A 25,164-nucleotide genomic window follows, 5' to 3' on the forward strand; every position below is an offset into this window, starting at 1 on the left:
ACACAGCTGCAGCCTCGGCGTGCCCGCCGCCCCCAGGAATGGTTAGGCTCTCGGGGGCCTTCCCTCCCCGTGGCCTCGCTGAAGGCCCGCTGTCCCGGGTCCTCGCTGCTCCTGGGCCTCTGTCTTCGCAGCTGGATGCAAGGTCTTTGTTCAGCCTGGAGCCTCCCTCGCTCCATCCTGCCTGCTTCTCTGGGGACGGGGCTCCCGGAGGCCTGGCCTGGAAGGACGGGGGCCTCAGAGTCGCCTGGGACCCCTTGGCAGCACAGGCTTTGTCTCGCTGCCTTGCTCTCTGCTCTCAGCACCTTTGCGTTAGTCCTTGAAGTTTATTTCTCTGTGCTCTTCGCGAGTCTCACTGGGAAACAGAAACTGAGGCTCTGTTATTTCTCACCCGGAAGAAGCCCTTTCTCTGGGTTCGGCATTTCCGGGGTCTCCCCTGCCCTGCCCAGAGCCCCCAGCCCTCCCTGCACCCCAGCTCCTGGCCCCATGTGGGTGACGGGGATGAGGGCCTGTGGCTGTTTCTACCTGGGAAAGCACTACCCATGCCGTTGCTCTGACCTGCCCAGAGCAGGGGGCCCTTTGGTGCTGCTGCCCCTGGCGAAACCATAGGCAGGGCCCAGCTTCAGACACCCCGCCAACCTCTGCCCAGGACTTGCAGGGGTTCCTTCTGGGATGGGGGCGATCCGGCCTCACTGCCTGCCATTCTGGGGTGTGTGTGTGTATTTGGACAGGGTCCTTCGTCCCCCCCCCCCCCCCCCCAGTGCAGAGTGTGGCATCTCCTTGGTACCCTCCTATCACATGGGCAGTTACTCAGGATGTTGGGGAGTCAAGGTCTAGGAGGGGAAGGGTGAGCCCTAAGTCTTAGCTGCGGTCTGCAATAGTGGAAAGTGTGCAGGCTGCGGGGTGGGGGGCGGGGGGCAGGGGGCGGAGAGACTCTGCCATCGGGACTTCCTCCTGCCGCTGCCCACACAGAGGGTGGCTGCTGTCTGGAATCCCATGTCCTCTGCCCCTCATGGTCTCTCCGCGGGCAGAGGGGCAGGCTCGGGCCTCACCTGAGCCACCTCTCCAGTTCCATCCGGTGTCCGGGTCCCCGGGAGCCAGGTGCAGCGGGAGGGGAGGGGAGGGGAGGGCAGGCGGCTCCGGCCCCCTCACCTCCCTGCTCCCTGCAGGTCATCGGCAGCTCGCTGCTCTTCATTCACGACAAGAGGGAGCAGGCCAAGGTGTGGATGATCGACTTTGGGAAAACCACGCCCCTGCCCGAGGGCCAGGCCCTGAAGCACGACGTCCCCTGGCAGGAAGGGAACCGGGAGGACGGCTACCTCTCGGGCCTGAACAACCTCATCGACATCCTGACGGAGATGTGCCCGGGCCCCGGCGCCCCTGTGGCCTGAGCCGCCGGCCCGCCTCCCCCCGCCTGGCCTCCCTCCTCCCCCTCCCGCCTTCTCCTCCTGCGCGTTCTTTCACGTCCACCGGGGTGCCAGCCAGAACTGACCCTCCAACTGCACTACAAGACACTCTGCAGAGGAGACGAGGCTTTCTAGTTCTTTTCCTACTGAAGGGCTTTGGCGCTGGGCTCCCATTTCTCTCCGTAAGCAGGTCTCCTTCTAGAAGCGCAGTGCCCACGCCAGGCTCCGCTGCCCGCTGCCCCCGGGGGAGGTCAGTTGGGCTTCCATCTGGCGGGAGGCTCGGGGCCCGGGGTGCCGCGCCTCCGGGTGGGCTACCTGTGGGCGCTTGCTGCCCCCTGGTGGCCAATGCCATTAGTGCCGCTGCCCAGCACAGCCAGTCTGCCCATCCTCCCGGGCCCGCTGGGGCTGTAAGAGCCTGTTTCAGCGGCTGCCTGGTGCCCGGCTCTCTCGTGTTTGGGGCACAGAACCACCGGGAACGCGTGTCGGCCCTGAGTAGAGCACCTCCGATGAGCAGCCGGGGCTCCAGGACGTGTGGGGCCTTCATGGTCCCTTTGCGGTCGGTGTTGAACTCCTCCAGCGTTGGGCCGGGCCCGGGAGCCAGGAGCAGGCTGTGCCCCCGGGTGTTGCCTCCCCAGTTCTTCCATCTGCGGTTCTCGCCCATGACTTCAGAGCTTCCAGGCCGCCGCCCACCCTGAGCCAATTGTGCTGCCCACTGCCCCCTGGCCTGTGTGACATGCCGGGGGTGGGCCAGGGCCAGGCAGCCCGGGGGAGAGAGACCTGCATCGGACACGCCTGCCCTCACCACTCCCCCCTCCCGGGTGGCACTTGGTGGCCCTGCCTGCTCGCCGGGGTTCTCTCGTGAGGCCCCGAGTCTCCTGCAGCTCTGGGCAGGGTTCAGGCCAGCCCTGGGCAGGGAGGAAGCCGCAGGAAGCCGGCCCCTGGCATCTGTTTTCCCCCCTGAAATAGGTCTTACATCCTGAAGGGCTGAGCCCTGTACTTCCCGTGTGGTGTGGGCAGGTCCGGGGCACATGTGGCGCTGGGTGTGCCAGCATCTCTTCCTGGGGACCAGGTCGCTGGAAGGCTGGTGGGGACCCAGCTGTGAGCCTTATTCTAATTGTAAAGCAAGTGAGCGTGTATCACCGAGAGGGGTGTGAAACTTGCGTGACTTTTGAAGGCAGAGTCCCGGCTGTGGCCATGTAGAGCAGTGCCCCGGGGCCCCCCTTGTTGTTGGGGGAGAGTTGGGGAGCAGGCCAGCAGCCACTGGGGCCAGCTCCTCCACGGAGCGCAGCTTCGGGGACACGTGGAGACCGTGGTGCGCCCAGGTGTGCGTACCTGCAGGGACCGACCCAGAGGAGGGCTCCCCGTCACCCGGGGCCTCGGGGGGAGCTGTCAGCTTCGCCCACATGACACGGTTCCCCTTTCACGCTGGGTTAGTGACAGTTGGTGGGGGCGGAGGGTGGGGCGCGAGGATGTAGAAGTTCAGATTTTAAAAAAGGAAATCACTTTTCAACTTCCTGGCTCTTGTTCAAAACAGGGGTGAGCTCTGGTGTGGGCCGACCTGCTAAAGGTCGCACCCCCGCCCCACCACCTGGTGATGGGCACGTGAACCAGGAGGCTGAGCCCCAGCCGTGTCCGGGGGGGTAGGGGGTGGGGGGGGCTCACTAAGGCAGCCGCCAGGGCTCTAAGCTGCGGGCTGGCCAGCAGTGACCTCCTGTCTAGGACGAGTTTGTTATCCAGCACATTCCTGCTATGAACAAAGCGCCTGGGACCAGCGTCCCTACTAAGAGAACGAGGAGCACTTTAGCGGCAGCAGCGGCTGCAGACGCTGCGCTGATGGGCAAGGGGTGGTTAGTGAAGGACCCGGCTGCTCGGCAGTCCTGGGCTTTGTGGCATTTACGTGTGAAATTGGCATCTTTTCAGGGCTGTGCCTTTAGGGGCGGGTCTGTATTTACTGTGCTAGTTCCCTTCCAGCACCTCCTCTCTCACCCTTTTCCCCTCTGACCTCCCACCTCCTTCCACGACCCTGGAGTGAATTTCCCAGGAGCTCCCCCCGGGCTGTCTGAATGGCCTTCCCCACCCAGCCCGGTGCAGGCCTGGACCCTGGGGCTGGCCACGCCGGTGCGAGGGGGAGCATCCTCCCTGCCTGTCCTGCCCTCACCCCCTCCCCCTGCATTCTTGGGGTTCAATACTGCTTGGCCTTCGAGGAAGGTTTTCTCACCCGCTCGGCCCGGGCTTGCCTTGAGAGTCATGTAAGAAGTTTTAAGTTATATTTATTTTGTTGTTGTTGTTAATTGCACAAAACACTAAGACTGAGGCTGGATCTGTGTCTCCTCTAAGCTCCGCCTTCTTCCTGAACCTCCTTTCCTGCTGGGGGGAGCCCGGATGCAGCCCCCCCCCCCCCAGCCTCATTAGCTGTATTTAGCTTTGAATTCCTCTGCGTCCACCCGGTCACCCCTTGTGTATACATAACCCAGCCTTCCCGGGAAGGAGCAGAGTGTCGCCGAGCCAGTGCCTTTTCTCTGGAGGGGAGGACGCCCCGAGGGGTCTCCTGCCCTCTGCACCCCGCTCCCCGAGTCACCGTGGAGAACACTGAACTGTTACAACCCGCACAGGCCTGTCAGACAGGCTGCCGCGCTCTGTACCTTCCTAATAAAGGCCTGGAGACCACCGTGCTGTCTGCAGTCTGTCCTCCCCCGCCCTGGAGGGGGGGGGGGTCGGGAGGGGCCTGGAAGCTGGAGGATTGAGTCGGGCTGTGATGACCTGCGGAACAGGGGTCTGATTGAACAGCGTTTTAATCTGCAAAGGATTTAAGACGCGCTCCAAAGCTAGTCTTTGCTGCCTCTTCCACAAAACCTTCAGCGTAGCCCAGGGCCCCGACCAGCCACCAGCCATGCTTCCCCGGCATTGCCCCCCAGGCTGGGGAGCCCCTACAGCCTCGGGGGGCTCACATCTACAGTCTCCTTTTTAAAAAAAAAATATATTTTATTGATTTTTTACAGAGAGAAAGGGAGAGGGATAGAGAGTTAGAAACATCGATGAGAGAGAAACATTGATCAGCTGCCTCCTGCACACCCCCCAGTGGGGATGTGCCTGCAACCAAGGTACATGCCCTTGACCGGAATCGAACCTGGGACCTTTCAGTCTGCAGGCTGACGCTCTATCCACTGAGCCAAACCAGTCGGGGCTGCAGTCTCCTTTTTAAAAAATACGTTTTTATTGATTTCAGAGAGAAAAGGAGAAGGAGAGGGATACAGAAACATCGATGCTGAGAGAGAATCACAGATTGGCTGCCTCCTGCACGCCCCCTATTGGAGATAGAGCACGCAATCTGAGCACGTGCACTGACTGGGAATCAAACCATGACCTCCTGGTTCATGGGCCGACGCTCAACCATTGAGCCATGTTGGTCGGGCTCTGGTCCCCTTTTATCCCGGTTTCAACTCCATGAACAAGGCTGTGTCGTCTCCATTTTACAGATGGGGAAACTGAGGCTTCAGAGATCAAATACCTTGACCTGGGGAGTAAGTGGGAAGCGGGGATTCGAATCCAGAAATTGCCTGGTTTCCAAACCGATTCTGTCTTCCTACCTGGGAGTGTGTGGGGGGCACAGGGCTTGGCCCAGGTCCCAGGGGTGGGGCCGAGCTCTGGCCGCCCAGACCCTCAGTCAGCCCGGGAGTGTGTGTGTGTGTGGCGGGGGGGGGGGCATGGGGAGGGACCCTGAACCGGGAGCCCTCTGACCCTCGGGCACTGTGTATCCCAGGCTCTGTGACCTCAGGGAAGCACAGCCCTGCCGCCCTCTGTCCCCTCAGCCCTGGGACACAGACTCAAGTCACCATTGCCCCTCCCCGACCCACCACAGCAGCCGCAGTGATAGGGCAGCAGATGAGGCCACGCTCTGCGGTCACCTGGCTCATGGCCTCCCACAGAAAACCCAGCCTGACAGACTGACCTGTAGACCCTGAGCGACGGGCGAATGATGACTCTGACACACGGTCTGTGAAAGAGAGGCTAAGGGGCTGCCTGGCTAAAGGGACGCAGCAGCCCAGTTCGCCTGCCTCCTTCGGCTTTTGTTGCAGCAACAGCTTGAACTGAAATTAACCCCTAGATACAATCAGCTGGGCAAGCATCCTTGAGAAAACACATGCATCTGCAGTCTTTCAAACAAGGACTCTGAAGTCTAAACATAGAGATTCCAGTCAATGCCCGGGTTCAGGCTTGTTTGGAAAAGTCAAGGCAGGGGCTGCCGCCTCGGTAAGGTCCCCCAGAGGCCCCCGGCCTTTCAGGGAATCCTCCTTACAGACCTTCCAACCAAGCCCCGTGCTTCCCACACCAGCACATCCCAGTTCTCGCAAACACCCAGAACAGCGGGCATCTGTCCTGCGTGGCCGGCCTGCTCCTGGCACTCGGGGGCCCCCGCTCAGCCTGAGGGGACGCCTTCCGCAGAGAAGTGTGGAGGGAATAGCAGATGGCCCCGGGCAGGGGTCACTCTCAGCAAATGGGAGGGTGGCAGGGTTTTCGTAAAAGCAAAGGAGAAATAGTCTGATAGCATGCTGACGACAAGAACAAGGTAACAAGGGAAGCGGCTCCCTGAGTAGGTGCCGGTCTCAGCCGGCTTGGGCTGCCCTACGGACACCCTGGCCGGGCGGCTGGACACAGACATGCAGCTCTCCTTCCGCGGCTGGAGGCCAAGGTCAAGCTCTGCAGGGTCTGGCCTCTGGGGGGCCCCTCTTCCTGGCTGGCAGGTGGCCGCCTTCTCAGGGTGTGTGTGTTTGGGGCGGGGGGGGGGGGGGGGAACTCTGGCGTCTCTTCCTCACTACAGCCCCGTCATGATGGCCTCACTTTACCTTTCTCGGGTCCTCACAGGCCCCTTCTCCAAACACCATCGCGTGGGGTTAGGGATCAGGGGGTGTGGGGGGCACAGGCATTCAGCCACAGCAGTGCCCTTCTTGCTAACTAACTTCACGCGCTGTTTCCAACCCCACCCTCCGCCTGTACCCCCCACACTTGTGAGTAAAGCAGGTGGGGTGCAGGGGGAGGGGTGCCATGCTCATCTCTGGTTTTCAATGTGGCAACGTGTCCTTGGGTTGTTTTAAAAATAGTTTCTGCAAATCATGGGCAAGCGCATCAGGCTGAGAGAGTGTGCTGCCGCCAGCAGCCCTGCGCTAGTTCAATGGGGAACACGTGTGGGGAGAGCGAGTGACAGGGTCCCCGTCGGGGGAGGCCGCCCCCTTCTGGACGGCCATGTGCATTACAAGGCACCTGAAGTCATTCACCTTGCAGGTCTGGAAGCCCCATTGCCCAGGGGGCCTCCTCCCCCTTCCTCCCCCCAACCCCCCCCCCCCCCCCCCGTCCCTGATGCCCAGGGCGACAGCTCCTTCCTCTCGTCACTCGTCACTGGTCCCAGCCCAGCCACACCTTTGCCCTGACGAGCTGCTGAGACTGGTGAATTGCACTAATCAATGTTCAGATCTGAACCAGTCACACCCCCAGGGTCACCCTCCTGTGTCCTGGATGCAGAGAGCCCCCTGTCCAAGGAGCCCTTCGCCGTGGTCGTGGCTCTGCAGCTCGCGTGTTTGACAGATTGAGCACAGGACTGTGTATAGAACAGCCGTGGGCAAACTACGGCCCGCGGGCCGGATCCGGCCCGTTTGAAATGAATAAAACTAAAAAAAAAAAAAAGACCGTACCCTTTTATGTAATGATGTTTACTTTGAATTTATATTAGTTCACACAAACACTCCATCCATGCTTTTGTTCCGGCCCTCCGGTCTAGTTTAAGAACCCATTGTGGCCCTCGAGTCAAAAAGTTTGCCCACCCCTGGTAGAGAACCACAAAGGGGTGAATTTCAACATGTAAACCGTGTCTCAAAAAACCTAACTGAAAAGGTAATTGCCCTTCACCGTGGAGTTAAAGGCCTGGGACGTCCCCTCGGGCACCGTCCGCGTCTGGGAGTGATTCTGTCCGCTCCTGTCTCCCGCGTCACCACCGTTCATGCTTCGGTCGGCACCAGCTCCCAGAGGCGTGATGTGCATGCGTTCTTACTCCTCCTTCCACACGGTTGTTACTTGCAGAAACCAGGTGTTGTGTCTGCTCTGTGAGGCCCCAGTGTCGCTGGGAGGGTGTTTTATAGACGGGATCCAAGTCCGCCTCCCAGGCCTGACTCCGGCAGGGCAGCAGATGAGGCTGCGCTCTTCGGTCACCGTCCCTCACACCCTGGGCCTTGGCGCACACGCGCTTCCCACTCTCAGATGTCCCCAGACTCGCCCCCCGATGACCTGGGCCCCAGGGCTCCGGGCTGCCGAGGGGCCACCTCGAACCATGCCTCTTGGGTCTCCCACGAAGAACAAAGCCCGGGCCTGGCCAGGCGGCTCAGTTGGTTAGAGCGTCATCCCCGTGCGCCAAGGTTGCGGGTTTGCTCCCAGTGAGGGCGCGTGCAAGCATCAGCCAGCGAAGGCATGATAAGTGGGACGACACATCATGTCTCTCCCTCCCTCCCCTCCCCTAAAACCAGTAAATCTTGTTTAAAAGCCTGCGAGTGAGATGCTTTCGCTGGAGTTGCAAGTCGTTTTGGAAATCCCGGTCAGGCCACCAAAGCGCCCTGAGACGGGACTGGGCTGTTCATCCTGTGTTTGCTCTCTTCCTCTGTCTGCCCAGCGCCTCGCGGCCCGAGGGGACGTCTGGGGGCTCCCGGGCCTGCTGCCTGGGCTTCTTTGCGTGGCGAGTCCCCAGCCCTTCAGAGAGGCAGGAAGCCCATGGGAACAGCCTGCCTCTGTCCTAGAGAGGATTCTGCACAACGTGTTTCCCATGTCAGGAGGGAGGTGGGAGGTGGGGAAGGGACCAGGTGCAGGTGCGCTTCGTACAGGTGCTCGACCTGCTTCTGCTGCTCCTCCCGGCAGGTGCGTGACCCGCTTCTACTGCTCCTCCCGCCAGGTGCGCGACCTGCTTCTAACTGCTCCTCCCGCCAGGTGCGCCACCCGCTTCTAACTGCTCCTCCCGGCAGGTGAGGGACCCGCTTCTAACTGCTCCTCCCGGCAGGTGCTCGACCGCTTCTAAATGCTCCTCCGGCAGGTGCGCGACCCGCTTCTAACTGCTCCTCCGGCAGGTGCGCGACCCGCTTCTAACTGCTCCTCCGGCAGGTGCGCGACCCGCTTCTAACTGCTCCTCCCGGCAGGTGCGCGACCCGCTTCTAACTGCTCCTCCCGGCAGGTGAGGGACCCGCTTCTAACTGCTCCTCCCGGCAGGGGCGAGACCCGCTTCTAACTGCTCCTCCCGGCAGGTGCGCGACCCGCTTCTAACTGCTCCTCCCGGCAGGTGCGCGACCCGCTTCTAACTGCTCCTCCGGCAGGTGCGCGACCCGCTTCTAACTGCTCCTCCGGCAGGTGAGGGACCTGCTTCTAACTGCTCCTCCCGGCAGGTGAGGGACCTGCTTCTAACTGCTCCTCCCAGCAGGTGCGCGACCCGCTTCTAACTGCTCCTCCGGCAGGTGAGGGACCTGCTTCTAACTGCTCCTCCCGGCAGGTGCGGGACCCGCTTCTGCTGCTCCTCCCGGCAGGTGAGGGACCCGCTTCTAACTGCTCCTCCCGGCAGGTGAGGGACCTGCTTCTAACTGCTCCTCCCGGCAGGTGCGTGACCTGCTTCTAACTGCTCCTCCCGGCAGGTGCGTGACCTGCTTCTAACTGCTCCTCCCGGCAGGTGCGTGACCTTCTTCTAACTGCTCCTCCCGGCAGGTGCGCGACCTGCTTCTAACTGCTCCTCCGGCAGGTGCGAGACCTGCTTCTACTGCTCCTCCCGGCAGGTGAGGGACCCGCTTCTAACTGCTCCTCCGGCAGGTGAGGGACCCGCTTCTAACTGCTCCTCCGGCAGGTGCGCGACCCGCTTCTAACTGCTCCTCCCGGCAGGTGCGCGGACCCACTTCTAACTGCTCCTCCCGGCAGGTGTGTGACCTGCTTCTAACTGCTCCTCCCGGCAGGTGAGGGACCTGCTTCTAACTGCTCCTCCCGGCAGGTGCGCGACCTGCTTCTAACTGCTCCTCCGGCAGGTGCGAGACCCGCTTCTACTGCTCCTCCCGGCAGGTGAGGGACCTGCTTCTAACTGCTCCTCCGGCAGGTGAGGGACCCGCTTCTAACTGCTCCTCCGGCAGGTGCGCGACCCGCTTCTAACTGCTCCTCCGGCAGGTGCGCGACCCGCTTCTAACTGCTCCTCCCGGCAGGTGAGGGACCTGCTTCTAACTGCTCCTCCCGGCAGGTGAGGGACCTGCTTCTAACTGCTCCTCCCGGCAGGTGAGGGACCTGCTTCTAACTGCTCCTCCCGGCAGGTGCTCGACCTGCTTCTAACTGCTCCTCCCGGCAGGTGAGGGACCTGCTTCTGCTGCTCCTCCCGGCAGGTGAGGGACCCGCTTCTGCTGCTCCTCCCGGCAGGTGCACGACCTGCTTCTAACTGCTCCTCCGGCAGGTGCTCGACCTGCTTCTACTGCTCCTCCGGCAGGTGAGGGACCTGCTTCTAACTGCTCCTCCGGCAGGTGCGCGACCTGCTTCTACTGCTCCTCCGGCAGGTGAGGGACCTGCTTCTACTGCTCCTCCCGGCAGGTGAGGGACCTGCTTCTACTGCTCCTCCCGGCAGGTGCGCGACCTGCTTCTACTGCTCCTCCCGGCAGGTGCGCGACCTGCTGCTACTGCTCCTCCCGGCAGGTGTGCGACCTGCTTCTACTGCTCCTCCCGGCAGGTGCGCGACCTGCTGCTACTGCTCCTCCGGCAGGTGCGCGACCTGCTGCTACTGCTCCTCCCGGCAGGTGCGCGACCTGCTGCTACTGCTCCTCCCGGCAGGTGCTCGACCTGCTGCTGCTGCTCCTCCCGGCAGGTGCGCGACCTGCTTCTGCTGCTCCTCCCGGCAGGTGGGCGACCTGCTTCTACTGCTCCTCCGGCAGGTGCGCGACCTGCTGCTAGTGCTCCTCCCGGCAGGTGCGCGACCTGCTGCTACTGCTCCTCCCGGCAGGTGCGCGACCTGCTTCTAACTGCTCCTCCGGCAGGTGCGCGACCTGCTTCTAACTGCTCCTCCCGGCAGGTGCTCGACCTGCTGCTACTGCTCCTCCTGGAAGGTGAGGGAGCTCCCGGGACGGCCAGGGGGCAGGGGGAGAGCACAAACCTCCCAGGAGGCGGTGACGGGGGCTTTGTGTCTGAGAAACCTGGTTCCCTGAGAAGAGGCCGTGGCCTGGCTGGTAGGGACTTTGCAGGCTGGACGAACAGCAGGCCCCGGGCTGAGGGCCGAGAATCCAAGAATTCCCGGGGGCTTCGGAACGCCACGCTCAGGTGCCGTTCTCACGAGGGCTCAAAGGAGATGTAAACGTAGGGACTGAGATCCAGGCCCCGCCTCCCCTGCCCCCAGGAGCCGGCTAAGTGCTGGCCAGCTCGCCCGGCATCCCCGGCTCTGCCTCGCCTCACGGTCGGGGTGACGGGAGAAGATGGGTGCGTGTCTGTAAGCCCCACTGGAACCTTTTCTATTAACACTTTTAATTGAGATCATTGTGCATGTGTCAGCCACACTTTTTAAATGCTGTTCTCCAATATTCTTGGTCCCAGGAGAGGTCAGGTGGAGTGGGAAGGTGGGAGGACGGGGTGGAAGGGATAAAATCGTGTCACATGTAAGTGCCACATCCGTCACTCATCCCACGTGGAAAACAGTTACACGTGTGCCCAGGCCTGGCGTGCGCGCATGTGCGCGTGTGCACACGGTCACAGCCGAGAGCCCGGTGTGGGTCTCACTGTGGACTTGGTCGGTGGGGAGACGGTGAAGAGTGAGGGAGTCAGAGGAGGCTTTGGGGGCAGAGACTCAGTGAGGACATTGCTGTTACTGTTGTTAGTGAGAGAAGCTCATCCTGAACGAGTTTATGGAAAGACAGAAAAGGAAGGAAGGAAGGAAGGAAGGAAGGAAGGAAGGAAGGAAGGGAGGAAGGATTTAGATAGGGACGGAGGGAGGTGCATGGGTGGCTTGTGCACTGAACCGAGGCGGGCGAGGCAGCCGTGGCCGTGGCCGTGGCTGTGGTCATGGGGCCACGGGAGTGACTCTCGCTCCATGGCTCTCTCTGCTGTCTCTGTCGTGTCTCACTGCAGCCTCCTGTCTCCGAGAGGCGGACTTTGGTCCTGGGCAGCGCAGGCCTCTGCACTGCAGCCTCGGGCCAGGGAGCAAGCAGCTGCCCCCAGGCTGCAGCTAGAAGGCTCTCAGCAAAGCCCCCGCCCTGCAGGTGGCTCTGCGAGAGGGCCCTGCTATTGGCCTGGGTGGGGGGCTGGGGGCTATGATTGGCAGGCGCCCCCAGAATCACAGGGAAGCAGGGGAGGACCTGGCACTGAGACAGGGTGTGAGAAGAACCAACAAGGGCACGGTTTTGTCTGACCCTGGACTTGAGCTGGGCCGGGGCTCACAGTGAGGAGCAGGGCCTTTCCCTGGGGTGAGAGTCGCCCCTAGCGCGCCCGGAGCTGATGTGCCCGCTGCTCTGATGCATCGATCAGGCGCTGTCCGCTGCCCGCCACCCGCCACGGTGTCAGATGACGCCCTGGGTGTGAGGAGCAGCGAGCACCCTTCCATGTGACCATCAGAGTCAGTTACTGGATTTCACCTGTGAGATGCCTCTGTCTGGCGAGAGCGCTGTGAACTCTGATCTGTTCTAATGGACTTGGTTCCCTTCCTCCACGAGTATGAGAGCTGCTAGGTCTTCACCCAGTTTCTACAGATGTTGGCTGGCCCGGCCGCTGTGGCTCAGGGGTCATGGTTGGATTCCCAATCAGGGCACAGGCCCGGGTTGCGGGCTCCATCCCCAGTGTGGGGCATGCAGGAGGCAGCCCATCAATGATTCTCTCTCATAGTTGATGTTTCTATCTCTCTCTCCCTCTCCCTTCACCTGAGAACTCAATAACAAAAATATTTTTAAATGAAGAAGCTGAAGGTGTTGGCTGGGCCGTGGACTGTGCCCTGCCGATTCCCGCCAAGGGAGCACCAGGCCAGCCCGTCCCTGGTTGTGGCTGAACCTCTAGCTCCGAGTCCAGTCACTCCTCGCTTCTTGTTGATGTGGGAGACCTTGCCATGCGTACGTCCGCGTCTGCCTCACCAACCCCTCGCACAACCAAGACAAGGCCATGAGTTTCACCTGCACACGTCTTCTTGGTAAACCCAGGCTGGGTCCTAGAGACCAATTTAATGTGTAAATTTCTGGCTGCAAAGGGATCAGATTATCAAAGATATGGCCCTGGGAGGAGGAATTGTAGAGCCTCCCGGGAGGAGAGGAGTGTGGGTGAGAAGGTCTGAGGAAGGCGAGGCTGCCCCGGGGAAGGGGCGGAAAGGCCGCCGACAGCCAACGCAGCCGACAGAGGGAGGAGCCTTGGGGAGCCAGTCCACAATCCGTTCGCTTATGAACATGAGAGCACGCAGGTTGGAGAAGCCACCAAGGTCACGTGGTGTTTATTACATAGAAAAGGGGGGAAGGGAGAAAAGCTTTCCAAAGCCGTTTTCCAGGATTTAAAAAACCACGAACTTGAACTACGAGACGTGTCATGCTTTACGTACTAATAACAGGAACGCGTGTGAGTATATAAATATGTACACGGAGATTTGTACAAAGGCTTTGTCGTCTTACATGGTATTTTCATTGCATGTACAGTAATGGTGCTCGAGTTACAGATGTCAAAGCTGGCGGCGCTGAAGAAACTGGAGCCGCACTGGGCGCGCGGAGACGCCAGCCCCGGGCCGGTCGCGGGCCTGTCCCGAGGCCCCGGGGAGCCAGGCTGTGCGTGGGCGGCCCGGCTGCGCGGCTGGGACCAGGGCACGTCGGAAGCTTCCCTCCATCCCTGACATCAGATTCCTTTCTCTCTTGGAACCCAAACGGCTCCGGTCACTGGGGGGCTGGACCCCCTGGGGGCTGGCCCCCGGAAGCTGGTGGGGCCGCTCCCAGGGGTCCGGGTGGGAGGGAGCGGAGGAAGCCTGGGCGGTGGGCGAGCGCGTGTTGTCAGAAACCGAGAGAAACGCACAGCGACTGACGTCACGGAAACAGGCCCAAACAAAGCCAGTCACAGCGTCAAAACACTGCAGCTCACGACACAACACTCACCGTGTGTGCACAGAGCCAGGCTTGTGTGTGTGTGTGTGTGTGTGTGTGTGTGTTTGAAATGAAAGAAAGAAGGAAGGAAGGGAGGGAGGGAGGGAGGGAGGGAGGGAGGGAGGGAGGGAGGGAGGAAGAAGGAGGGAGGGAGGGAGGGAGGGAGGAAGGAAGAAGGAGGGAGGGAGGGAGGAGGGAGAAGAAGGGAGGGAGGGAGGGAGGGAGGGAGGAAGGAAGAAGGAGGAGGAAGGAAGAAGGAGGGAGGAGGGAGGGAGGGAGAGAAGAGGGAGGGAGGAGGGAGGGAGGAAGGAAGAAAGAAGGAGGGAGGGAGGGAGGGAGGAAGAAGGGAGGAGGGAGGAGGGAGGGAGGAAGGACGAAGAAGGAGGGAGGGAGGGAGGAAGAGGAGGGAGGGAGGGAGGGAGGGAGGGAGGGAGGGGAAGAAGGAGGAGGGAGGGAGGAGGGAGGGAGGAGGGAGGGAGGGAGGAGAAGGAAGGGGAGGGAGGAAGGAGAAGGCGGGAGGAGGGAGGGAGGGAGGAGAAGGGAGGAGGGAGGGAGGGAGGAGGAAGGAAGAAGGAGGAGGAAGGAAGAAGGAGGGGAGGGAGGGAGGGGAGGGAGGAGGAAGAAGGGAGGGAGGGAGGGAGGGAGGGAGGGAGGAAGGAAGGAAGAGGGAGGGAGGAAGGAAGGAAGAGGGAGGAGGAAGGAAGAAGGAGGAGGGAGGGAGGGAGGGAGGGAGGAAGAAGGAGGGAGGGAGGGAAGGAAGAAGGAGGGAGGGAGGGGGGGAGGAAGAGAAAGAGAGAAAGAGAGAGAGGGAGGGACGGTGGCACCGTGTACAACAGCGTGGACTTAGCCTGTGGGCAGGGCGCCCGCCCGTCACAGCCACCACCCCTCTCCCTGCGGGTCACGGACCGGCACCAGCACAGAATGTGGGGTGGCCGTGACCGTCCTCCTCCTCTCCTCACTGGTCCCCACACAGGGGCAGACGGTGGGGCTGGCGTTGGGGGAGCAGAAAAGGCCTCAGAGGAGAGGCTGTCTGCAGGGTGGGACGAGCCCAGAAGGCGGCCCCTGTGCCCCGTCCTCTGGAAGCCTCGCCTCCCACTGAGCCACGCAGTGCACAGTGCGTGGGGGTGAGCCCGGCGGGGGGAGGGGGCTGAGCCCTGGCCTGGGGAGGAGAGAGCCCCGACCAGGTGCTGGAGAGGGGAGACGGCACATCGGGGCCCCAGGGGGCTGACAGGGCATGATGCCACCGCCCAGGCTGGCAGGCGGGGCTGCTGGACGAGACGAGGCCCCTTGGAGAGGAAACCCCACCTGAACCTCCAGCAGCCCTGTCCGTCTCCCAGCATGCAGAGGGGCTGTGGGTGAGCACGTGTGTGTGTGTGTGTGTGTGTGTGTGTGTGTGTGCAGTATGTGCGTGCACGTGTGTGCACAGTGCGTGCGTGTGCGAGTGTATGTGCACGTGCGTGCGCGCACATGCATGTGTGTGCAGGGTACATGCCCGCACATGTGTGCTGTGTGCGCATTGTGTGCGTGCATGTATGCAGTACGTGTGTGCACGTGCGGTGTGTGCACATGCGTGCATGTGTGCAGTGCGTGCATGTGCACGTGTGTGCAGTGTACGTGTGTGCGTGTGTGTGCAGTGCGTGCGTGTCTGTGCTGCGGCCCACTGAAGGGTGGGTGTGCGGTCGGGCTACTGGGGATACCGGGCCCGCTGGGGTGGCTGGCATTTTGGCAAATCCAGGCAGGAGAGGGGGAGGGCTGGGGACAGATTCCACAGCTAAATCAAAGCGAGAGACAACTTGTACCAGAAACTTAGACTCGTACAAGTGGGACCAAGTGGGCGGGATCAGGAGGGGAGAGTGGAATTGGGGCCGGTGTTTCTGTTTTACCAGAAGGAGTCCCAGAGGCAGGGTCCAGCCTGAGTCCAGGAGGCCCGGCCGGTGCAGGAGAGGACCCTCCCCTCCCCCATCCCATCCTTGCTCCTCCCCCTCTCCCTGTCCCTCTCTCTCTCCCTCTCCCTGTCCCTGTCCTTGTCCCCCGCCCTCCTCTCCCCTCCCAGCCCTCTACCCTGACAGAAATGGGGGAAACAATGGCTGCCCAGGCCCCTCCTTGTTCCCAATTTACAGATGGCTAAACTGAGGCCGGAGCCGTGGGAGAGACCAAGGGCACCAAGGCAGGAACTCACACCCAGGCGGGAGGGTGCTCAGGGGCCTCCTGTCTCATGGGCTTTAGGGCGGGTTCCTGAGCATCTGACCAGGAGCTTCCACAGCCGGGACCCCACCCGCACCACCAGGACCCCATCCCCACAGCCGGGACCACACCCCCACCGCCGGGACCCCACCCCCACCGCCGGGACCACACCCCCACAGCCGGTACCCCACCCCCACAGCCGGTACCCCACCCTGCTTTAGCAGCGCTCCTCCAGCCAAGCGGCCTGGCTCAGTGGTCCAGCATCAACCTATGAACCAGGAGGTCAGGGCACATGCCGGGTTGTGGGCTTGATCCCCACGGGGGGCGTGCAGGAGGCAGCCGATCCGTGATTCTCTCCCACCGTTGATGTTTCTCTCTCCCTCCCTCTCCCTTCCTCTCTGACCTCAATCGCGCGCACGCACACACACACACACACACACACACACACACATTTTCAAACGCTCCTCCACCGCCAGCCCCTCTGGGGAAAGCCCTCCAAACAGAAGGGCAAGAGGGATAACAACAGCAGCGAACAAGGCCTGCGACCGCCCAGCGAGGACCACACACGGAAACGACCCCCAGCGGCTTCCTGGGCAGGGCTTTCTTCCGGCATCACTGACGGTGACAACACTGGCCGGAGTCACCGAAGCCCAGGGCCCAGCATCCCTCAGGCTCTTCTCAGGTCGGACGCTCCTGGCTCAGCCCCAGGGGCCCGAGGAGCCCTCATCACCCCCTCCCACCTCCCCTCCCCTGCCCCAGTGGTCAGTGATGGCCCCTCCGCAGGGACCCTGCCCCCAGCCTGCCGTTAAGGTCCTGCCAGCAGCCTCCGTCCACACCCACAGGCCGTCCCCCGGCAGGGCTCACTCCTGCACCAGGTCCCCCGCGGCCCAGGGACGCCCCCTCTGACCAGCGTCACACAGCCAGGTCCCAGGAGTATCTCACTTACGATGGAGCTCTCTGCACCCCGGTGACCCCCGAACACCCAAGGCCAGGGAGTGTCCTGGGGGCTCCGACTGCTGACAGGCCAACCTGAGGGAGCCCTGTGCGTGCTGGGCCATCGGCCGGCCCAGGGCTGTGTGTCCATCCAGCAGGCGGGCGAGAGCCCTCCGTCCACTGGCTGGTGTGTCACCTGAACTCTGGCCCCGACAGCCTGCGGCCACCGCTCCTTCTCTAATGAGGCCGAGTCCGTGGCTGATCAGATGGCGCTCCTGGAGCAGATCCGCCCACGTGGCATCCTCACAGCTCCCCGCTCAGAAGACCTGGGGGTCCACCCTCCAGTTACCTAAACAGGGGCTCTCCCTGAGCCTCAAGCCTCCTCAGGTTTGGAGACGTCTCTGCGCTAGTCACTCCACCCAGCACTCGTGGGGACACCTGTCACTCAAAAGAACCCCACCTGCGCCTGGACTGTGTCACTAAACATGCAGCATAATAGCTGTCCCTCCTCTACCCTCAGCCCCAACCCAGCCTGGAAAATGAGCTCCTCCGCCCCCCCTGTGGGGGTGCCCCCGCCCCAGACCCGTCACCACTCCGGGGAGCCGCAGACGGGGTGAGGGCTGTGGGCGGAGGGCGCTGGGCCATGTGGTCACTTCGCCAGCGGAGGCTGTTTGATCTGATTCCGGGGAGGCCCTGAGCGCAGGCAGCCAGCAGCTCCCTGCTCGGCCTGGAGGATGCGAAAGGGTCTCCTTTCTGATCAACCCGCGCTGGTCCCACTGGAAAAGCACAGAAGCACATGGAAGCCCGAAGAGGCCTGGGTTGGCGTCAGGAGACAGGAGGGAGGAGATAAAGACGGGGCCAGGGGTTCAGAAGGCAACCCTGCCCCAGGCAGCCATGGCGAGGTGCTCCTCAAAACTACAGGATCAGTGGGAGGGGGGCAGAGATCAAGCCAGGAGCAGAGAACTGGGGGGGAAGGGAGGGGGCGGGGGGAGGGGAAGGGAGGAGTGGCTGGAGGGGATGCCAGGGAGCTGTCCGGCCACAGGGACCCCAGGCCGCTTCCCAGCAGGACTGTAACTGAGATGCCCAGGGGATGGGGTGGGGGACCACTGCCCCAGGTGGGGGGTTAAGAGCAGAGACTATGCAAACAGTGGCCCCAAAGGGGCTCACGAAGAAGCCAGGGGCCTAACCGGCTGTGGCCCCAGCATCCCATCCAGACAGGTCACTGCTCCGGTTCTGGCCGGACTCTGGCTGAGCCCCAAACGACAGGAAAAGCACCCCCCCCACCCAGGGACACCCCAGGGGCACAGAGGCCAGTGGGCTGGCAGCCGGCTGGGGCCAGGGCGCAGTTGAGCGATTCCTGTGTTAGACGGACAGTGAACACAGACACGTGAGTGTCCGCCTCCTCACTAGCATCGCGGAGGTCTTCCTCCTCCTTTCAGCGGATCCGTGACCCCAGGCGCCTGGCAACTTCCGCGGTCCCTGCCTCCCGTGGGATCTGCTACATCGCAAGGCCCCCCAGGGCCCATCGGCTCTTGGCCCCAGAGGCACCGTGTCACGTGTGTGATGGAGGAGAGCTGTTCCAGGCCGTGGGCTGTTAGCACATGTAGGTTACACGCCTCCTGCTCCCCTCAGACCCAACATTCCTGAATCAGAGACCCAACCACTGCAGTGATCTCAGAAGGACTGGGGCCAGGAACGGTGTTAAGTGAAATGGGGAAGGCGCTGGGCTGTGCGCATGGAGACCCGGGTGGCAATTCCGTGGGTGACCGTCTGACCCCACAGTTTGCCCAGGCGCGGGGCCCCTGCCTCCTTCTCAGGGAAACAGGTCACAACACACGCAGGCCCGCAGGTTCCCGTGGCGAAGAGCTGGGGTGCGAGCGGGAGGGCAGGGCCAGTCACACCGGGGGGATCCGTGTGTCCCCTGCCACCAAAGCTGAGGGCACCGCAGCCTGTCCACTCCGCTGGAGCCCGTCCCTTCTCTCTCCGCCTGGTGCCGCTCCCAGGAGGCCACTCACATGCGCTGGGGGCCCAGAGGCAGCGTCCACCACAGTCCTGCCCGTGGGAGCCGCTGCTGCCTGGACGGGCCTTGCGGCCTGGCGGTGTGCCCTGGCCGTGGGCGAGGAGAGGGGGTGGGTGTGGGGGCACATTCCAGCCTCTGTCCGCATCCCTGTCTCTACCCCACCCCCACCCCGGGGATGGGGGGGGCTCTGGGTGCCGCGCAGACAGGGCTTTCGGAGCGGGGAGGGGCTGGCCGCCCTCAGAGCTGCGGAGAAGAGCAGATGTGTTTCCAAAATAAATAATCGCTTTAAATCCTCCCTTTCCTCCAAACCAGGAAACAGCAGAGACAGCCTGGGAGGTCCTGGTGCTGCCGGGCGCCCGCACGGGACCCCCCGGACTCTCGGGGTTCCGGGCTCACAGCTGCTGAGGGATGCCCTGCTCCTTGTAGCCTGCGAGGAAGAAGCAGAGGAGAGGGTGAGGCACCCACCTGCTTCAGGATTTCTCCCGGAGCCGCCCAGACGAGGAGCGGCTCCTGAGACCTTTGTCAACGGCCCACAGGGTCCAACCGTCCCCAAGGGCGTTGGCTGTTTCATGGGAATCCAAGGGGTGAATGGAAACGGTGGAGCGTGGGGTTTCCTGGGGACATGGGAGGAGGGACCTGGGGGGGGGAGCGCTGGGAGGTGATCCACGCCCCCTGAGCCCACAGCCCTGCACACAAGCGGCCCCCCCAGGCTGGCCTGGCGTGAAGGTGCCCGGGAAAAGGTGCCAGACAGGCTCCCCCAAGTGATGGGCGCCTGGTACGTGTGGATGGAAGGAGGAAGGAAGGCAGCACACAGGAGGGAGTGAGCATGCGTGTCTTCAGCTGGACGCTGGGGGCACAGGCAAAGGTGACTGAGGGTTTGGAGCCTTTAGAACATTTGGTGATAATTGTGAGGCCACGGGAACACTCACCACATCGATATTAGAGATTTGCTGCTTGTTTATTTGGGTATAAAAGGGCACTGTGGTTGTGTTTTTTAAAAAAGGATACCTACTAAAATATTTAAGGATAAAATTGTGGGTCTTGAATTTTGAGTGGTTACCCCCTATTAGCTGGTGACTCGGCCCAAAGAGGACCTTTGGTGGGCTTAACTTTTTTTCCTCTTTATTTATCCATTTATTCATCTATTTTGGGTGCTGAGAAATCCAGGGCTGGGGGTGGGGGCGATGCAGGGAGTAACTGATGAAACAAGAGCAGCCTTGAGCTGACAGTTGTTGGGCCTCAGGCACTCACTGGACTCGGCCTTTATGTTTGTTTATGTTTCAACATTTTCCAAAATAAAAAGCTAAAAATAGAAGCCAGTTGACCAGCTGAAAGAGGGGACGAATGGGGCATCTGGGGTGGAGGGGTGGAGGGGAGGCAGCCCAGGCCCGAGGCTGGCACCCACCAACAGACTCACCTTGGGAAACTTGGAGAACACAGGATGTGAGGCAGCATGAGGAAGGAAAGGAAAAGAAAAAGAGAAAGGAGTCTGAAAACAGAGGGCAGAGGGGCTGCTGAAATACAAAACGGGGAGGATGCTCAGGCCCGGGTGATGGAGCGGGGTGGGCTCACGGTGGCCAGTGGCCAGCCATGCAGCCCCTGGTGGCCCCTTTAGGCTGTGGGCACCCGAGGGCTCCTCCTCCCCAGGAGTCCTGCCCCGTGAGGCACTGCCAAGAAGCCCTCTCCAGGCCCCTCCTTCCCTCCACAGCTCAGCCACGCCCCCTCTGCTGCTCGCCTCCTGCCCCTCACTCTCTTGTACCCCAACACCTGTCTGTCTGGAGGTGAATCCTGGATGGACCTGAGCAGGGTCAGCTGCAGAACAGGTCTGACCACAAGAATCCAAAGGTACTGAAGTGCCACGTCTGGCCGGGCTCGGCTGCGTCTGAGCCCTGTGGGTCACCCTTGTATAAACAGGAGCCACACATAAAATCTAATGCCCGGAAGGCAAGCAGGTTTTATCTTGCAAACGTCTTGGATCAATGGCAGTGACTGCCTGAAGCCCCCATCGTGAGATTGTTCAGCAGAAAGTGTAGCAATTGATTGGTAATGTCTGCCATGGGCAAGGCAGTAGAAAGAAGTGACTGTAAAATTACCAAGTAGTTATTGACCCATGACCAAGACCATTTGTTGTTCCCTGTTATTTGTTTATTGTTAATATAGAGTAGAGTCCCAGCTGGCTTGGCTCAGTGAATAGAGTGTTGGTCTGCAGACTGAAAGGTCCCAGGTTCAATTCGATTCTGGTCAAGAGCACATGCCTGGGTTGCAGGCTCGATCCCCAGTGTGGGGCATACAGGAGGCAGCCAATCAATGATTCTCTCTCATCATTGATGTTTCCGTTTCTCTCTACTTCTCCATTCCTCTCTGAAATCAAATATATATTCTATGTAATAAAGAGGTAATATGTAAATTAACCCTCATGCCCTCACAAGATGGCTACCTATGACCAGGCCGGCAGGGGGTTTAGCAAGGGACAACCAAACGGCTGAACAAGCAGGCTGCGTGGGGCGACCAGGCCAGTGGGGGGGGGGGGGGAGGGCAGTTGGGAGTGACCAGGCCAGCAGGGGAGGCAGTTGGGAGTGACTAGGCTGGCAGGGGGGGCAGTTGGGGGTTATTAGGCTGGCGGGGGGGGGGGGGCAGTGAGGGGCAACTAGGCTGGTGGGGGGCAGTTGGGGGCTTCCAGGCCAGCAGAGGGGGGCAGTTGGGGGCAACTAGGCTGGCAGGGGGAGGCAGTAAGGGGTGACCAGGCGGGTGGGAGGCAGTTAGAAGCGACCAGGCCAGCAGGGAGGGGGCAATTAGGGGTGACCTGGCTGGCAGCGGGGGACAGTTAGGGGCAACCAGGCCAGCAGGGGAGGCAATTAGGGGTGATCAGGCCAACATGCAGAGGCAGTGAGGGGCAATCAGGCCAGCAAGGGGGGGGGGTAGTTAGGGGTGACCAGGCAGGCAGGCAGGTGAGCGATTAAGACCCAGCGGTCCAGGATTGTGAGAGGGATGTCCAACGGCCTAAACCGACAGCTGGACATCCCCTGAGGGGACCCGGATTGGAGAGAGTGCATGCTGAGCTGAGGGGGAACCCCCCCCCCCGCACGAATTTCGTGCATAGGGCCTCTAGTGTGCTTGTAAGTTCCTCATTTTAACTTCTACTTTGATCTGTATTTCTCTGATTCCCCTCTTAGGAGTTTTTTTTTTGTTGTTGTTGTTTTATGGTATGGTATGGTATGCTATGCTATGCTATGCTATGCTATGCTATGCTATGCTATGAGAAAGATCTTCCTGTATGGTTACAACTGAAAAGTTTTCTTCATTTTTCTCGAAGGGGCTGGAGGGATCAGAAAGGGCAGCCTCTGCCCAGCCAGGAGTGAAGTCAGGTGTGGTTATTCCCTTCAAACTCGTCATCCTGGGACACACTGCGTTGCTGCTTGGGGCCATCCAGGCCCATGGCACCATCTCAAGAGTGGCAACTGTTCATCCTTTGAGGTGGGTTTATTTTGGGGGACAGTGCAAGGACACCTTGTGCTGAGGTGGGTGAGCACGTCTGGGGCGAGGGCGCGAAAGTGGGTAGCAGCGAAGTCTGGCGGGTTTTCTGGTGCAGCCCCCAGTCCATCCCCAAACAGTGCTCTGAAACGTCTGACATGAAGACAGCACCCGGGGAAGAGCGTACAGACATCCAGGGGGCTGGCTCTGACCCCAGGGGAGGCTCGGGTTGGGAGCAGTAGGAAGGGTGGGGGTGAGGTTCTGCATTTGATGACCCTGCAGCCCAGTTATGGCCCCACACCCGCCAGAGCAGACGGGGCTCTGGCTGAGTCAACAGCCTGAGGTGATGGGAAGTGAGGCAGCGACAGGTCCCCGCCTGTACTTCGGGGCTTCTATGTCCTCATCTAGGGCGAGGCGAGGGGGCTCTGGGTTATCGCTGAGCCCCAGGCCCCATGGTTCCTGGGTACAGCCTTGGTGTGGAATGGCTGGTGAAGGGCCACGCAATCCCAGTGAGGAAGGAAGGCTTTCGAATCAAGCGACAAGGAGCTTAGTTTAAAGGAGACATTGTGCTGCTCTGGCTGTAAAACGCAGTCACAGGGTGTCCGCGGGCAAATGCACCACGTGGCCTTTCCCTTCTCTCTGGAAAGTGCATGACGCAGGCGCAGGGCAGGAGGCACAGGGACCCGAGCTCCCTGGCTTGGTCTCTGCCTGTCCGCGCCTAGGAGTCCCTGCAGGCGTGGGGCTGGGCGTGCAGGGAGGCAGGAGGCACGGACACGGACACCCGTGAGGAGGACACAGGTGAGCCCTCGGGGAAGGAGCAGGCTCAGCAGATATCCCGGCCACGCGCCCAGCCCTGAGGGTCACAGACACCCAGACCCCAGTCAGCCTGCTCCTCCTCCAGCCCCGCTCCATCACCCGGTCCAGCTCCGCCCACAATGAGGCGTGGCCCATGGCTGCTCCTCCTCCAGCCCCGCCCCCTCATCCTATCCAGCCCCGCCCCCGCTCACAAGGAGGCATGGCCTATGGCTGCTCCTCCGGCCACGCCCCCTCAACCAGCCCCGCCCATGAGGGGCTGGCCCGTGGCTACTCACTGGCCAGGATGACCATGTCCATGCCCCAGAAGATGCTCATGATCCAGCCCACCATGACGATGGCCGTGAGGATCTGGATGAGGGCGGCCGCGATGTTCAGCCAGAAGACGCAGCACACGTGCCTGTCGGGGAGGTCGGTGCGGGCCCCGCACAGCACGGCGAAGGCCGAGACGAACGTCCCTATGAACCGAGGGGACAGCGTGTTAGGTGCTGGAGACGCCGGCATGCTCCTCGCCGCCCGGCCTGCCCGCCCCCGGGAGCCTGGGGAGAAGCAGCCTGTGTCCAGCCCCTTCCCGCTCACACCGGGGCCCCCCTGGAGGAGGCCCAGCACGGGGCTGCCGCGGGCCTTGGGGACACAGGGGTGCCGTGGGGGCAGGAGTGGTGGCATGGGTGGGGTGGGGGGGGGGCTGCTCAGGGCTCCTAATGCCTGGAGAGGGGCTTGCCCCAGCCTGTCGGGAACTGAGCTGACATTTTGAGCAGGAGAGTGATACCCCAGGGAGCAGGGATCTAAGGAAGGTGACTTGTGGGCAGAGTGTTGGGCGGATTGAAGTGTCTGAGAACCGAGCATTGCCCATGAACCAGGAGGTCACTGGTTCGATTCCCGTCAGGCACATGCCCGGGTGCGGGCTCATCCCAGTGGGGGGCGGGCTCATCCCAGTGGGGGGCGGGCTCATCCCAGTGGGGGGCGGGCTCATCCCAGTGGGGGGCGGGCAGGAGGCAGCTGATGATGTTTCTCTACCCCTCTCACTTCCCTTCTCTCTAAAGATCAATTTTTTTTAAGTTTTTTAAAAAGAGAACACTACCCAAGTAGGACGCAATGAGAGGAGCAAGAGCACATGGAGGTCTTAAGTTCAAAAGCACAGACGCCGCTTCCTGCCCAGCCACACTGTGCTCGCTGTGCTCCCCTCACCAGCATCCCCTGGACTCTGCCACCCCTGGAGGTGGTCATTGGCACCCCCGTTCTACAGATGGGGGACAATTCCAGCCCCGAAGGTGGTCATTGGCACCCCGTTCTGCAGATGGGAACAAGCCCGGAGAGGCTGAAAGCCTTGCCCACACGGCACAGCCCCATTCAGGCCCAGACCTGCCCGGTGTAGAGCCTGCCCTCGCCTCGGTCAGGGCGCTGCCTCCGCAGACTGGAAACCAGGGGAGCTGGGATGGCCGCCCTGGGAAACAGGAGGGCGGTTCCTCGAAAAATTGATTCCCAAAGGAACTGAAAACAGTCTCCCAGGGCACCTGCACTCCCTTGTTCACAGCGCGTTATTCTCAATAGCTAATCATGGAGGCGGCCCGTCGTCCATAGATGGAGGGATGAATAAGTAAAACGTGGTAGATCCACCACGGAGAGTATTCAGCCTGGAACAGGAAGGGAGTTCTGGCACACGCTACAGCATGGAAGGGGCCGGTCACAAAAAGACAAAGACTGTGGGTTCCACGTGTATGAGGTACTCAGAGGAGTCACATCCATCCACAGGAAGTAGAACGGCGGCTGCCGGGGGCGGGGAGGGGGGCAGATGGGGAGTTTGGGTTTAATGGGAGCAGTTTCCGTTTACAAGATAAAAACGTTCTGTGACGGATGACGGCGTCGCTGCACAGTCGTGTGGATGCACTTGACACCGAGCTCTGCACTGAAGGGCGGCCGAGAAGGTGAGCTCCCCGTTGTGTGGATTTTACCGCAATAGAAGGAATTGGGGGGACAGAGACTCGTGTGAGAGGGGACAACCTCAGGCGGGCGGTGTGGGAGGGACTTCTGGTCACCACTCGCTCTGCTGCCACATCGACGCAGTCGTGGTAACGGCAAGACGCCTATAAAAACGCAAGCGCGCTATGTACAGCTGACTTGTACGGCATGCACCTATCACACCTGCAGTCGCATTACTTTAGATACATTACTATTAATGAACTCATTAATGATAATTTGGATAAATAATTTCACTAAGAAACAACAGTGATAGGCCCCTTTTGTCATATAAAAGTAA

At 61.4% G+C, this 25,164-nt stretch overlaps 2 protein-coding genes across 3 annotated transcripts in view; one reads left to right on the forward strand and one right to left on the reverse strand.

Moving 5' to 3' along the window:
• The window catches only part of ITPKB (inositol-trisphosphate 3-kinase B), a 94,968-nt gene extending 90,896 nt beyond the window's left edge, over positions 1 to 4,072 (forward strand). The window contains exon 8 of the mRNA XM_036354552.1: positions 1,167 to 4,072. Coding sequence (XP_036210445.1) covers positions 1,167 to 1,388 — 222 coding nt within the window. The 3' untranslated portion in view covers positions 1,389 to 4,072. The remainder of the gene's footprint in view (positions 1 to 1,166) is intronic.
• Positions 4,073 to 16,437: 12,365 nt separating this feature from the next.
• The window catches only part of STUM (stum, mechanosensory transduction mediator homolog), a 48,549-nt gene continuing 39,822 nt past the window's right edge, over positions 16,438 to 25,164 (reverse strand). The window contains exons 2-4 of one of the 2 annotated variants that reach the window (XM_036355054.1): positions 23,186 to 23,365; positions 20,041 to 20,049; positions 16,438 to 19,050 (exon numbers count right to left, since the gene is read on the reverse strand). In XM_036355054.1, the coding sequence (XP_036210947.1) occupies positions 19,016 to 19,050; positions 20,041 to 20,049; positions 23,186 to 23,365 (224 nt within the window). In that variant the 3' untranslated portion in view covers positions 16,438 to 19,015. The remainder of the gene's footprint in view (positions 19,051 to 20,040; positions 20,050 to 23,185; positions 23,366 to 25,164) is intronic. The other variant, XM_036355055.1, reaches the window with a different exon arrangement.

This window comes from Myotis myotis, unplaced genomic scaffold (genome assembly GCF_014108235.1).
Source record: "Myotis myotis isolate mMyoMyo1 unplaced genomic scaffold, mMyoMyo1.p scaffold_m19_p_21, whole genome shotgun sequence".
Taxonomy (NCBI): Eukaryota; Metazoa; Chordata; class Mammalia; order Chiroptera; family Vespertilionidae; genus Myotis; species Myotis myotis.